Source organism: Vespula vulgaris, chromosome 16 (assembly GCF_905475345.1).
Source record: "Vespula vulgaris chromosome 16, iyVesVulg1.1, whole genome shotgun sequence".
Taxonomy (NCBI): domain Eukaryota; kingdom Metazoa; phylum Arthropoda; class Insecta; order Hymenoptera; family Vespidae; genus Vespula; species Vespula vulgaris.
In genome coordinates this window covers 3,698,875-3,713,252 of record NC_066601.1, presented here as the reverse complement: position 1 = coordinate 3,713,252, position 14,378 = coordinate 3,698,875, and the positions used below count along the sequence as shown (strand labels likewise).

Below are 14,378 nucleotides of genomic sequence, written 5' to 3'. Positions count from 1 at the left end.
TGGTTATTTAATTAATCAATTGATTTGATACGATCAAAGAGTAATTTAGTTTCTACGATTGTCGAGTCAAGGCGATGAACTTTTGAATATGGAAGCTCTACGCGTCGTCGTCTGCGCAGACGCAAAAATTAGAGGTAACGCGCATGCGCGACCTTGTAGAAGGTGAATATGTATCTCCATTTGTTTGGCAATATGTTCTATTCGCCCTCGGCGAGCTGGACGGAGTGCTTGTGCGTTTCGTCACGAGTGTTTCATTCTATCTCTCTCATTCTCTCTTTCTCTTTCTCTCTCTCTCTCTCTCTCTCTCTCTTTTTCGCTCTCTCTCTCTCTCTTTCTCTCTCTCACTATCTCTCTCTTTCTCACACATCAAGTGTAGTGTACAATTCTTCAAACAATCTCTTGGTTATTATACGAACGAATTGAAATTCTTTGATTGAAATTAATTAAGAATCATGTCGCACGCCGATGTGGATCATGAGAAGAGAAAACAAATCTCAGTACGCGGTATCGTTGATGTCGAAAATGTCGCGAATTTCAAGAAGACGTTCAACCGGCATCTTCATTATACTTTAGTCAAGGATCGTAACGTAGCGACTAGTCGAGATTATTATTTCGCTTTAGCACATAGTGTAAAAGACAATTTAGTATCCAGATGGATTCGTACTCAACAATATTATTACGAGAAAGATCCAAAGGTAAGACTATATTTTTTTGTGGTTTAATTTTTATTCTTGTTTTTTTTTTCCTTCTTATATTTTCTTCTCTTCTTTCTTCTCTTATCGCAATCTTAAGATTGGCGGGATTAATGTCAATTTTTGAATTAATTATATAAGTATACGTGCAATTTAACATTTTCTTCTTCATCGCTTAGTCTATTAGTATATCAAATATAGAAAAGTAAATGTATCTCAATAATAGATTCTCTTGGAGACATGATTTAGAATTTTAAATTAAGAGTAGTTCATAGGAAAGATATATTATATCTCAATACATCAAGTATAAGATGTTTTGCTCATATAGTTCCATCAAACTTTATCATGTTTTTTATACCGATATTCAATTTTGTGACTAACACAGTATTCTAATAAATTTATTTTAAGATTTAGGAATCACAGAACTCGACAAATGGTTTCTTTGGTCTTATATATCTTAAATGTATCGTTATCTGAACACAGAACATATTTATAATAATAAATAGTATAATCATAGTCATAATACAATGAATATTTGTATAAATATATATGAAATAACTGTTTTGTTAAGATCAATATGCTTGACAAATATAATACAGCTTAAATGTATTTAAGACTTCTCATCGCACTGATTTTTTTATCCTCGTTGACCTGATAATATGTGATAGATGATATTGAAAATGTAGGTCAAGAAACGAATGTAGTAATACCAATATAATATACACTTATTTATTAAATTATTTCAGACATTTTTGCAAAAAAATATTATCATTATCAATAATTATCTTATAATATTTATAATATTTATAATATTATAAGATAATATTATCATTATTAATAATTATCTTATAATATTTATAATATTATAAGATAAGGAAAGTAAGAAAAATGAAAGAAAGTAACAATTAAAAAATTTGAATATACGATTTGCAAAAAAAAAAATACGTGTCGTAACATTAATCGTTACTTCATATTTGCGATTTAGGGTGAACTTTGAGACTCTCATATAATCATTGATAAGTTTATGGTATAGCGAATACACTAATAAAAATACAGGATCAGAAATATGTGACTTTACGAAATATTAAGTCCGAACAATTATCACAATCTGTATTCTGTTGATGATGTGAAAGTAATGCACGAAAAACATATTGCACAATCTATTTTTGGGCATGCTGTGTCCCTGTGCACATGAAGATTACATCACTCAAGTATTGAAAGTTTATCATATTAAACTCTTCATGTTCAATTAGACTATTTTAATCGTTCCTCATACACATTTATTTTTTACCATATATCTACGTTTTATCATATTTGTACTTTTCTTTTTCTTTTGTTTTTTTGTTTTTATTTCTTTTGCAACGTCTACCGCGAATATGCGTGCACTTTGTACACTGCCAAACGATTAGTTTCAATATAATGCCAAAAATTCTTAACTATAGTTTCATAGCTTTTGGATTTAATCCCAAACAAAATGCATCTATAGATTCTAGAAATTCACGTGATCAGCACGCGGTACTTTTCCTCGCTCTAGACGAGATTCTTAAATATAATAAAATATATAAGTGAGTGTGCTCAAATTTCTAATTTAAGATATCGTCCAGATAATGTATGACTTAGTAAGTTAATGAAAAAAAAAAAAAAGAGAGAAAAGAAAAAGAATCACGAAGAAATAATATCGAGTACGAAAATAATTCATACTTTGACGAATCTTTAGAAAGAAGAGTTCGAAGCTGTATCTTCCTTTAGTATTAATCGTATTGTAAAATAAAAAATTATAGATCAATATATTGTAATTTCGACTAATAAATGTTCCGATATAATCGATAATACGATATTTTCGGATTATATTTTAAAAGCGGTCAGTGACCTCATGCGAAAGATAAATTTATTTTTATCCTATATTATGCCGTATATATTTTAGTCTATCACGTGTAAAAACGTGTTTCACAATTTTTTTCGTTAAGAAATAATCTTTCATTTTATTTAGATTAATAAATAAAAATATAAAAATGTTTGATATTATTTTTTAATAAGTTGTAACTCGCGGACGTATTTAATGGATGACTTTGACATGACCTTAAGCAAGTCAGGAGGCATCTACGTGACCTATCGTATCGAATGTCCTTGTCTTCTGAAGTAACTAATTATCACTTATTATAGATCATTATTATTCACTTCAAATGCAAAACTAATCTTGCAATTAGTTGATTCATTATAAATCTAATTTTGTCGTTAATTTTAAATCGACCCTTGATCAAAAAAAAAAAAATACAATTTGTCAATTAGACACACGATAAACTGCGTTATTTGTCACATTGTGATAATAAATTATTGATCTAGAATGTAATCTAGAATATAATTTTTTTTTCTTTTTCTGTTATTTTAGAGAGTATACTATCTTTCTCTCGAATATTACATGGGAAGGGCATTGCAAAATACGATGATCAATCTGGGAATTCAGGGTGCGTGCGATGAAGCTATGTATCAGGCGAGTGACGCAATTTGCGTGAAAATAATATTTTATTTATTTGAGATCGATGTAGAATTTCGTATCTTAACATTTTATTATAATATTTCACAGATGGGTTTGGATATAGAAGAATTAGAAGAGTTGGAAGAGGATGCTGGACTTGGAAATGGAGGTTTAGGAAGATTGGCTGCTTGTTTCTTAGATAGTATGGCTACTTTGGGCTTGGCTGCTTACGGTTATGGAATAAGATACGAATATGGTATATTCGCACAAAAGATAAAAAATGGAGAACAAAGTGAAGAACCAGACGATTGGTTGAGATATGGTAATCCTTGGGAAAAAGCAAGACCAGAATTTATGCTTCCAGTTAATTTCTATGGACACGTTATTGACACTCCTGAAGGCAAGAAATGGGTGAACACGCAGGTTCGTAACATAAGTTATTTTATATACTCATGTAATTAAATTATTGTAAATTATATATATTAATTTTTAGGTCGTATTTGCAATGCCTTATGATAATCCAATTCCTGGATATAAAAATAATGTGGTTAATACTTTGAGATTATGGTCTGCCAAATCACCAATCGAATTCAATTTGAAATTCTGTAAGATCCCGATTAATTCTTCTTTTTTTTTTATTTGAAAAAGCGCCACGTTATCTTTTAATTTAAATTATATTGCATTTTTCAGTCAACGACGGTGATTACGTCCAAGCTGTTATTGATCGTAATTTGGCAGAAAATATAAGCAGAGTCTTGTATCCTAATGATAATTTCTTCGAGGGAAAAGAACTTCGTTTGAAACAAGAATATTTCATGGTCGCCGCTACTCTTCAAGATATAATTCGTCGTTACAAAGCTAGCAAGTTTGGATCGAAGGAACATTACAGAACCGAATTCGATGCTTTCCCCGATAAAGTGGCCATTCAGTTGAATGACACTCATCCTTCGTTAGCTATTCCCGAACTTATGAGAATTCTTATTGATGTTGAAGGACTTTCGTGGGATAAGGTAGTCAAGATAATTTTTATTAGATATCCATTTTTGATTGGACGAGATATTTTTTATTAAATAATTTATATAATCTATATATAAATTACGTATCTTTAAGGCGTGGGAAGTAACAACGCGAACGTGTGCTTATACAAATCACACTGTTCTACCAGAAGCTCTTGAAAGATGGCCTACTAGCATGTTAGATAGTATCCTTCCACGGCACTTGCAAATTATTTATCACATAAATCATTTACATCTTGAACGAGTCTCTGCCAAATTTCCTGGTGATATGGATCGTCTTCGTCGTATGTCTTTGATCGAGGAAGAAGGTGAAAAACGAGTGAATATGGCTCATTTATCTATTGTTGGTAGTCACGCCATCAATGGAGTCGCACAAATACATTCAGAGATTTTGAAAGACAGTGTGTAAGTAGTAAATCCAATGAATTAATTAATGAATCATTAAAGTGATATCGAAAATAATTTATTTTGACAATTCTTATACAGATTTAGAGATTTCTATGAGTTGAATCCTGAAAAATTCCAAAACAAAACCAATGGTATTACACCTAGAAGATGGTTACTTCTTTGCAATCCAAATCTATCCGATATTATTGAAGAAGTATGTATATGTTATTTTTTTTATTATAATAACACAGATGTAAATGTATAAACATTTTTTTTTCTATTTGTAATTTATAGAAAATAGGAAGCGATTGGGTTGTACATTTAGAACAATTGGAACAGATTAAACAATATGCCAAAGATCCAGTCTTTCAACGAGCTATAGTCAAAGTTAAACAGGAAAATAAATTACGTTTAGCTCAAATGTTAGAAAAAGATTATGGGGTTAAAATAAATCCTGCCTCAATTTTCGATATTCAGGTAAAAATAATAGATACTCAAATTTAATTGGTTTATATTATTTTATCGTTGAACTCACTAATAAATATGATTCATGTTAGGTGAAACGTATCCATGAATATAAACGACAACTATTAAATTGTCTTCATGTTATTACATTGTACAATCGTATAAAGAAAGATCCGTCCGCACCGTTCGTGCCAAGAACTGTCATGATAGGTGGAAAGGCAGCACCAGGCTACCATCTAGCTAAAAAGATTATTAAACTAATTTGTAGCGTTGCAAGTGTTATCAATAACGATCCTATTGTAGGAAATAAACTGAAGTTGATCTTCTTAGAGAATTATAGAGTAACTTTGGCTGAAAGGATTATTCCTGCTGCAGATCTGAGTGAACAGATTTCTACTGCGGGTACTGAAGCATCAGGCACTGGAAATATGAAGTTTATGGTAATAACGAATAAACCAATTCTATCTACAAAGTGAAAAGAAAAAAAAAATAAATAAAAGGAAAGAAGAAAATCAAATATACTTAATGTTTTAGTTGAATGGTGCTCTTACAATCGGTACTTTGGATGGAGCTAACGTAGAAATGGCAGAAGAAATGGGAAATGATAACATTTTCATTTTTGGCATGACCGTAGACGAAGTTGAAGACTTGAAAAGAAGAGGCTACAATGCTTATGATTATTATAATAAATTACCAGAAGCAAAACAGTGTATCGATCAAATTCAAGGAGGTTTCTTCAGTCCTAATAATCCAGACGAATTTAAAGATATCGCTGATGTGCTGCTTAAATGGGATAGATTTTATCTTTTAGCAGATTTTGAAAGCTATGTTCGTATGCAAGAGAAAGTCAGCCAAGTATATCAGGTAATTATAATTTGTAATTTTCATTTGTTAAGCAAAATTATTACATTTTTGTTAAAATTTCAACATCTGCTATGGGATATGTATTGAAACGTCTTATATTCTAGGATGAAAACAAATGGGTAGAGATGGCGATATATAATATAGCATCTTCTGGAAAATTCTCTTCCGATCGAACAATTGCTGAATATGCCCGTGAAATTTGGGGTGTAGAGCCAAATTGGCAAAAATTACCCGATCCACATGATCCACGTGATATCTAATTCGTTCGGTATAATCAATCTAATGAATGTTCTATAATTTTTTCTGTATTTTATCTTCTATAACAATCGATAGGATAAGATTTTATGATAAACAATAAAACAAATTTCCATTCTTGAGAAAAGAAAATAGCATGATCAATTTCTAAAAAAGATAAATAATATATGCAATAATTATTATTTGAGAATTGATAATAATGTAGATTCTATCCATTACATACAACTGCAAGACTGTAAAATTGATCTATAAATAGATAAAATCTATATTGGAATCTAAGAAATCCATCTAATGAAAAGTTCAATATTTGTTTATCACATAATTTAACAAAAAAAATTATGAACAGAAGTATATCAAACGGATACAATATATTTTTCTATAACTACATTTATTTTTACTATGCTACTGCCTGCTGTCAAATACTCAAATAAAGGTGGCTAAGAAATAATTTTCAAGTAATCTCATAATTAATTATAACAAATATGCGCATGGTTCTGCTTCACTTTCGAGAGACATGATCTTAATGTAAAAGTCTTCGTGTCTTTGTGTACTTTTAAATAATTATGTATTGATACTATTTAATCTCTAATGTCATTTTAATCTGATATATTTCATGTTGTGTAATAATATATATTTGTAACTTCATGTTCTTTGTTGTAAATAACAACTTTAAAAATGTTCCTAGTCATAATAAAATATTAAATGCAAACTTTTCAATAATAAAAAAAAATTTCAAAATTATGAAAATTCAAAAAAACGATGGTGGAATAATATAATGTAATATTATATTTCATAACAGATGGCAGAGAATATTTTTATTATACGCATGACACAATCATTTTGCAACATCTTAGAATACTTTATTGCAGGTTATTAAATTACCTTTTTGTAATCGTTATTAATATTTATAGCCTTATTTAAATACATACATACATATACATATATATATTATGTTTCTATTAGCAGTGGAGAAATATAAATAACATGAGAAGTAACTTGATCTACTTCAAAATAATACATTTTATTATATTAAATTGTAACGCTATGTATATATTTTATGAAAAACAATACAAAACTGGTGCCAATTAAATAAAAATAAAAGCTCTGCTACTACAAATTATATATACATATATATTACATATAATCTTACTTATTATGTAAGAAGTAATATAATTCTTATATTAAAACAAAAATACCAACAATACATGATAATTTTTAAACATAAAATAAAATATTCGTGTTTAGAAAGTTTTAAAATTCGCGGTATAAATCGATCGTGCAGCATAACCTATCACATCACAGATTTTAACGGAAGAACCAATGAGATGATTAGGAAAATATATCTTATGAATGAGATATATTACAAAAAAAATTTATCTGTCAAATTAAAAAGAGCCGATGAATAGAAATTTTTTTGCAGATCATTTGAGAAAGAGTCTTTGATAAAACGTAGACATCTGTACACAGTGAAAAACTTTTCTTCGGATATATCTATTAATAACTTTGCTTGCCAAGTAGTGTATGCAGGTATGTATTGGATCCAACACAGTTGTTCGTGATGTCTCATATAGTACTTACGCAATGCATCAGTCCGATTCACACGAATCGTGACAAGAAATTAGAAGTAGAAAGAACGCTTCTAGTACGTCACTATTACTAGCGCGGGATTACTTATACCGGCGTTCGAAATTATTAAAGCCAATGAGATATTCTCACGGATAAAATAAAAGAATGTAAAAATCGTCGTCATTGTCGTCGTCTCTCTCTCTTTCTCTTTCTTTTTTTCTCTCACGTATTTTATTCACAAAATTCGGGAATAAAGATTCAAAAAATCATTATACTTTCACGTTTTAGAGTCACCTTTCGCCTATTGTAATTTTCTTGGACGTTTATAAAAGCCGTGTGACAAAGGTACAAAAAAAGAAAAAGAAAAAAGAAAATGTCGATCGATTGTATTTTTAAACACACCAAGGAAGATGCTCTCAAGGATTTCATCTTTTTCGACGAGAAAACCATACCACTAGTAAGTTCTCTTTAAATATATATATATTATTATGACGTACGTAAGATAAATATTCGATTACAAGTACAGTCTGGTGCATAACTAAACACGGATTAAATTATCTTCGTATTATATATATAATATATATATATATTCGTATTATATATAATATGCAGAAATGTGTTCTAACTTCTTCTCGCTAGATGTCGCCTTTTCATTTTTCTCTATATTCTATATCGTAGTCGGTAATCAGATGTTCTACTATTATTGATAGATGAAAAAAGTTATCGATTAATCGAACTTTGATATATCGATGATTTTTCTTCAAAAAAGTATACATTCGAGGGTTATGATAAGTTTTCAAAAGAGTTCATTAAATAAATTGAATTCTTTTTATAATGAAAAAAAGAAAATTCGAACGTCGAAGAAGTAGAATAATTTCTTAAATTCTTTTATTGCACTGTGTAATAAAAAAAATGTGATTGAATTAATTAAATAAGGTTTTTTCTTTAAAATAAAAATGGAACGTATCAAAGGCAAGAAAGTGTGTCGAATTTAAAATTAGATTAAAAGCAGATGTCTAGAATTGTCATTCAAACTTTGACAGGTTTTTACGTAAGGAAAAAAAAATAAATATATATATATAAAACAAGTAATTAATTTATTGTTAATTATTAATTTCTTATTATTTTATATTTTAGGAAGATGTAAAACCTGTCATATTGCAACCATTACAGCCAACATCTGCTATCATTATAACAGGATATATTCCCGTTCATGCGATAAGGTATTATCAATATATGTGATTAGTTTTTTTCTAGAATACTTAATCAATTTGTTCCTTCTAAATGATGTATTAAAAAAACAAAAATAAAAAATATTTTTTTGTGATAGATTTTCAATAAATTTAAATTGCAAAACGAGCGGAAACATAGCATTGCATTTTAATCCAAGAATAGATAGAGGCTATGTGGTAAGAAATACAAAGATCAAAGGTACATGGGAAATCGAGGAAACTTGTTCTCCAGTTGGTCCATGTAATTATATATTTCGTCGAAACTCTTATATTCATTTGATGATATTTTGCACGGAAGATGCATTTCAGGTAACACTAAGTATTTGTATAATTATTTATATAGCTTATGTTATGTCCTCTTAAATATTTGTTATTGTTTTTCTTTATAGATAGCTATCAATGGAGAACATTTCTGCGCGTTCACATATAGATTTCCACTTAGTGATATTAAGAATCTTGAATGCGAAGGACACATAGAAGATATAAGATATAATCAATTAAATCTTAACGTTTATCCCGATCCAAAGATTTTTAAACCTTCACGTTCTTTAAGTTTGACAGTGGATTCTCCTCTCGTAGAGTTTCTTGTAAGCAATAGATATGTTTTTCGTTACAAATGATTAAAAACAAAAAAAAATATGTATATATACCTATATATAAAAATAGTAATTTAAAAAAGAATCAAAAATGAAATATATTTTTTAAATGTAGGAAGTTCCGATCAATGTAAGAATCGGCTGTGAATTTAAACTCGGTACCAATTTATTTATTAGAGGAAGATTAAAATTACTTCCCCATTCGTAAGTCTTATTGTTAATTTTTCATATAACATATCTTATTATTATAAAAATCTGTCCTTTTTGCTCTTACAGATTTTATATAAACTTACAAAAAGGTGATACTGTTTATCCTCACCCAATAATTGCCTTGCATATAAATCCACGTTTCCTTTATGGTAGTAGCGAGCCTTATGTTGTCATGAACTGTTGGATCGATGGTAGTTGGAAAAACGAGGAAAGACACGAAGGTCATTTGTCTTGGATGCCAGGCCGTGATTTTTTATTAACGTAAAAGTTTTTTCTCGTGTAAAATATAGGGTGGGCCAAAAGTTTCAAAGGAATTTTAAAAATAACAAGTTAAACTTGTTGTTTTATAATCTGCAAAAAAATTATCCTGAAGAGTCTCGAAAAAGAGTAATTGATTTAAAAGATCACTGAACTTTCGGCACACTCCTACATTTTTATCATAAGTTCTTATAATGTATTATTATTTTTTTGTTAACAGTATACGTTGCGAGCATGACAGCTTTTCAATATGGCTGGGAAACAAAATGGTCAGCGAATTTAAACACAGATTAAAACCATCGATCATTAATACTCTACGAATATCAGGCGATATTGTTCTTTATCATCTGGCGATCGATGATGTCAAAAAAAAATGAAATAACGAATGACTTTATCATAACGATATTTGGATATCTTAATTATTATTGAAAGAAGAAACATGGAGACGTATTTACTTATCTCTGTTTCTTATATGGAACTTTTTAAATGTTGCCATTAATAATCTAAAGAATGGTACAATGTTTTCTGATAAACGCTTAAAACGTATGTACTTACTACGTGCCCTTCTTAGACAATATATCGTTTTAAGTTGATTTTATTAAACTCGTTGATCAAGTTACGAAAAGACTTCTCCTTCTTCACTTTTCCATTTCTTGTAATAATTATTTATGAGATTGATATATCTCTGTCTCAAATTTGACAAATCGCGATCGGGTGTTCTCTTAAAGAATTCTGATCAACGATTGTTAAGATTCTATAAAATGAGAAGTTCTTTTTTTGATTTGTAATGTGATCATAGACGTTTAAAAAAATGTTCTTAAAACTTAAGAACTAAAGTTCTTATAAGTAGGATAATTAACGAGATTACATTTCTTATTCATCTATATTAATTAATTATACCTTTTATATGAGATAGGTAACAAGAAATTTTTCTATACCTTTTGTAAAACTTTCTTAGAAATTTGATTAGATTTTAGGAGTGAATATTGAAATTTGTTCACTTATCAATAGCGCATATTTGCTTACCTATATTATATACGTGACATTTGTAGTCATTTTTAACTATAATCTACAATGTATAATACTTTTATGACTTATACAAGGCAATAAACTAATTGAATATATTGCAATAAAATATTTTCTCTTCATTATTCTTTAAATTTCGTTACGTAGATATAATTTTTATTTGTTCAGAAGAAAAAAAGATTGCAGGTGATTATAAGAGAGTTTTGATTTATTATTGCACAATAATTCTAAATATTAAGAACCACATTTCTTTGTCACGTATTCGTATCTAGTACTTTAGTTGACAATTGAATTTAGCTCTTTCTTACATAATATTATAATATCCTATAATCTATATACGATACCATGAAAAAAGCTACGCACACATTTTCTTGAAAATTGAAAAATTCGCGTGAGCATATACTTGTTTCAATGTTACCTCAGATTTTTATTAATAATATAATACATTACATTATATCACGTTTACCTAAAATATGGAAGACATATTTCTCGAGTTCACACTTCGATACAAATCGTATTTGAAATTTGTGTGTCATGTTATTAAATGTTAATCTCTATTAAAAACAAAAAAGAAGAACTAATTAATTAATATCTATATTCCATGTAGATAAATATTATATAAATAAAATAGAGAAATTAATAGGAGAAGATGTACATTTATATATAGATAGATATTTTACATGAATATAAAATTAATATGTTAAATCACTTTCTCTCCTCCTCTCTCTTCCTCTCTCTCTCTCTCTGTCTATCTCTATCTCTTTCTTGTCGTCTTAACGATAGTTCTGACGTATCATTTAACTTCATTAACACTACATTTGTACCCGCTTCTTGATCAGTGTCGCATAATAATTGTGCACTGCAGAGAATTGAGAAAATTACTTTGTCCTTCTTTTTTTAAATTCCTGTACAATATTAATATATTATTATTATTATTATTATTATTATTATTATTATTATTATTATTATTATTATTATTATTATTATCATTATTAGTAGATATCATTATTATACGTCATATTTGTCGAAGTAGAATAGTAGATAGATTTTGTTCGATTAATATCGATATGAATTTTTCAGCTAAGTGGATATTTGAACAGTTAATATTTCTTTCGAAACATATATCAGTCGAGTTATTAATCAGCAAAAATGTATTAAGTCAATTATATGTAGAAAATAAATAAAAATTTGTTTTTTTTTTCTTTTTTTTCAAATCTTTGTAAGAATAAATTAAAAAGATCAATGGAAGACGCGTTTTGTCGTTGTTCGTCTTCGATTAGACGATTTAATTAGGCAAATAATATTCACGTGGTATGTATTCTGGTTTTGGGCTGCTGGGCTCGATTCCTAATAATTCTCCCATGAATGCTATGTAAGTAATAGCCAGACGAAGTGTCTCGATTCTTGATAAACGTTTTTCGTAGGCGAACGTTGGCACCTGTTCAATAAATTTTATGTAAACGAAATTTTTGAAGTAAAAACTTGAAAGAAAAACGAAGAAAAAGAATTAAGTAGGAGGAGAAAATCGAAATTACCTTTCTTCGTAATTTGTCGAAAGCTTCGTTCAAGTTGAACATTCTACGTCTTTCACGAATATTAGCGGCTCTTCTTTGAGAAACTGTGGCCACTCTGCGCCTTGGCTTTTTCGTAGTTGACGAGGGAAGATTTGGTGATCGGCCATTTTGTGTATAACGACTAAATGATACAAGTCATAACGCAATTATGTTTTGTAAGTAAATGTATTAAATACTAACTACGTTTATAATGATTTTCTCAAGAATAGATGATAGATAAGTAAAGAAGAAAACTACTAAATTTTGTTATCGATTAATTCATACTTCGCATAAAATAATAACATACCTTTGATGCAATAAAGCACAGGGCTGTCTGTACAAACCGTGTTCGTTGACGTGAGAATGTGTAGCCGGTGGTGGCTGATATAAAACGGAACTGTCCCACATCGGATAGCTTCCAAGTTCGCTACCGACGTACTGTGACATTTCCTGCGTGATTACCTATGGCGTACAGAGAGAGAGAGAGAGAGAGAGAGAGAGAGAGAGAGAGAGAGGAGAGAGAAGAAGATCCCCATGAGACTCTTTCTTTCTTGTTGCTCTTTATTACACTTTGTTAACGAAAAAGAAAAAAAAAGATCGATCTTTTGTGTCACCATGAATAAATATAAAAACTATTTCGACTGCGTTAGTTGAATATGACAAAAAGTGAAATAAACTGGAGAGTTATTTAGTAGATAAGTATATTAGATATTCGGAATATAGTATAACGCGAAAACAAAAACGAAAAAAGTGAAGAAAGAAAAGGAAAGACGAAAAAAAGTAGAATATAAGAACAACACAATTTTTCACTCACTGGTGCTTGATTTCCATTTATCTCCCACAACGGTTCGGTGTAGCTCATATCCCGCTGTCTGTCCAAGGATGAACGTGTGATCGAGATTACGCGTTAGAAAAGAAATGAAAAAAAAAAGGAGTGGTCGAAACTTATATCACCCGCAGTAGACCGACGCTTCGTAAGTGGAAGCCTCCGTCCGGTGGTCCGTCACCGTGTCACGAGTTCCTGTCACGTTATATCCGAAAAGTGCGAAATAACATCTTGTACACTGTGTGTGATTTTGTATCCCCCTTGAAACCATTCCAGTGGGCGTAGCTAAGCTATGAGCGGGATGTACGTTTATTGGCTCAGAACTTACGCAGGCGTAGTAGCTCGATGTTTTTATTAGACCATGATCTTCCTTTGAACTCTAGTGCGACGTTTGCTATTGGTTAGCAACTGAATAATAGGCGTGTCGATTATTATTATTCTTATTTCAATCCTTCGTAATAAAATCGAAGAATTTTCGGTCTGCAAAAAAGGGACGAATCAGTGGAAATATCGATCGTCGAATATCGTTACAAAGATGGACGTGGTGATTTGTCAACGATCTTGTTCATTTTTTTTCTTTGTTTTATGTAATTAATTCGTAAGTATTTGTTCAAGTTTTTCTGTCTTATTTAATTTGATCTTGACGAGACATTCTATAGAAAATTGTAATAATTATAGCGATATATGACGTGTTACATTTAATTTAAGTATCGTGCGAGATGTACTATATAGGATTATAATAGGATTTATCAAGTGGTTGATTTAGCAATTTTCCGAATGAACGAGTATATATCTTTTGTCGATATTACGCATGCCACGTGCGTCCCTTTAAAGTCTTTCCTGTTAAAGAGTAGTTCTAACTTGGTTTCTTAAATCAGATATGATATTACACGTTACATAGGAATAGTATCGGGATATAATTAATATATCTAGGAAATATGTTATAATATAAATAT

At 29.6% G+C, this 14,378-nt stretch overlaps 3 protein-coding genes across 7 annotated transcripts; 2 read left to right on the top strand and 1 right to left on the bottom strand.

Annotated features, from left to right (window-relative positions):
- The first annotated feature begins 192 nt into the window (after nt 1–192).
- On the top strand, nt 193–6,800 carry LOC127069701 (glycogen phosphorylase). Its single transcript, XM_051007020.1, has 11 exons — nt 193–695; nt 3,082–3,183; nt 3,277–3,591; nt 3,662–3,773; nt 3,859–4,178; nt 4,279–4,589; nt 4,671–4,785; nt 4,866–5,048; nt 5,129–5,476; nt 5,571–5,900; nt 6,005–6,800. Exons 1-11 carry the CDS (start codon nt 453–455, stop codon nt 6,158–6,160), a joined length of 2,535 nt encoding a protein of 844 aa, XP_050862977.1. The 5' UTR covers nt 193–452; the 3' UTR covers nt 6,161–6,800.
- A 143-nt stretch (nt 6,801–6,943) lies between these two features.
- Nucleotides 6,944–11,142, top strand: LOC127069712 (32 kDa beta-galactoside-binding lectin lec-3-like). 3 transcript variants are annotated; one of them, XM_051007077.1, is made up of 8 exons: nt 6,944–7,682; nt 8,010–8,178; nt 8,859–8,944; nt 9,052–9,262; nt 9,343–9,540; nt 9,665–9,753; nt 9,826–10,020; nt 10,238–11,142. In XM_051007077.1, exons 2-8 carry the CDS (start codon nt 8,095–8,097, stop codon nt 10,392–10,394), a joined length of 1,020 nt encoding a protein of 339 aa, XP_050863034.1. In that variant the 5' UTR covers nt 6,944–7,682; nt 8,010–8,094; the 3' UTR covers nt 10,395–11,142. The 3 variants fall into 3 exon arrangements, with proteins under 3 accessions (XP_050863034.1, XP_050863035.1, XP_050863033.1); XM_051007078.1 differs by lacking the exon at nt 6,944–7,682 and adding an exon at nt 7,695–7,797; XM_051007076.1 differs by lacking the exon at nt 6,944–7,682 and adding an exon at nt 7,695–7,888.
- Nucleotides 11,143–11,443: 301 nt separating this feature from the next.
- LOC127069716 (protein Fer3-like) lies at nt 11,444–13,665 on the bottom strand. 3 transcript variants are annotated; one of them, XM_051007086.1, is made up of 5 exons: nt 13,411–13,665; nt 12,904–13,058; nt 12,579–12,738; nt 12,352–12,481; nt 11,444–11,948 (listed from the first exon to the last, which is right to left on the bottom strand). In XM_051007086.1, exons 1-5 carry the CDS (start codon nt 13,456–13,458, stop codon nt 11,941–11,943), a joined length of 501 nt encoding a protein of 166 aa, XP_050863043.1. In that variant the 5' UTR covers nt 13,459–13,665; the 3' UTR covers nt 11,444–11,940. The 3 variants fall into 3 exon arrangements, with proteins under 3 accessions (XP_050863043.1, XP_050863044.1, XP_050863042.1); XM_051007087.1 differs by having other exon boundaries at nt 11,444–12,481; nt 12,904–13,034; XM_051007085.1 differs by having other exon boundaries at nt 11,444–12,481; nt 13,411–13,664.
- Nucleotides 13,666–14,378: the final 713 nt, after the last annotated feature.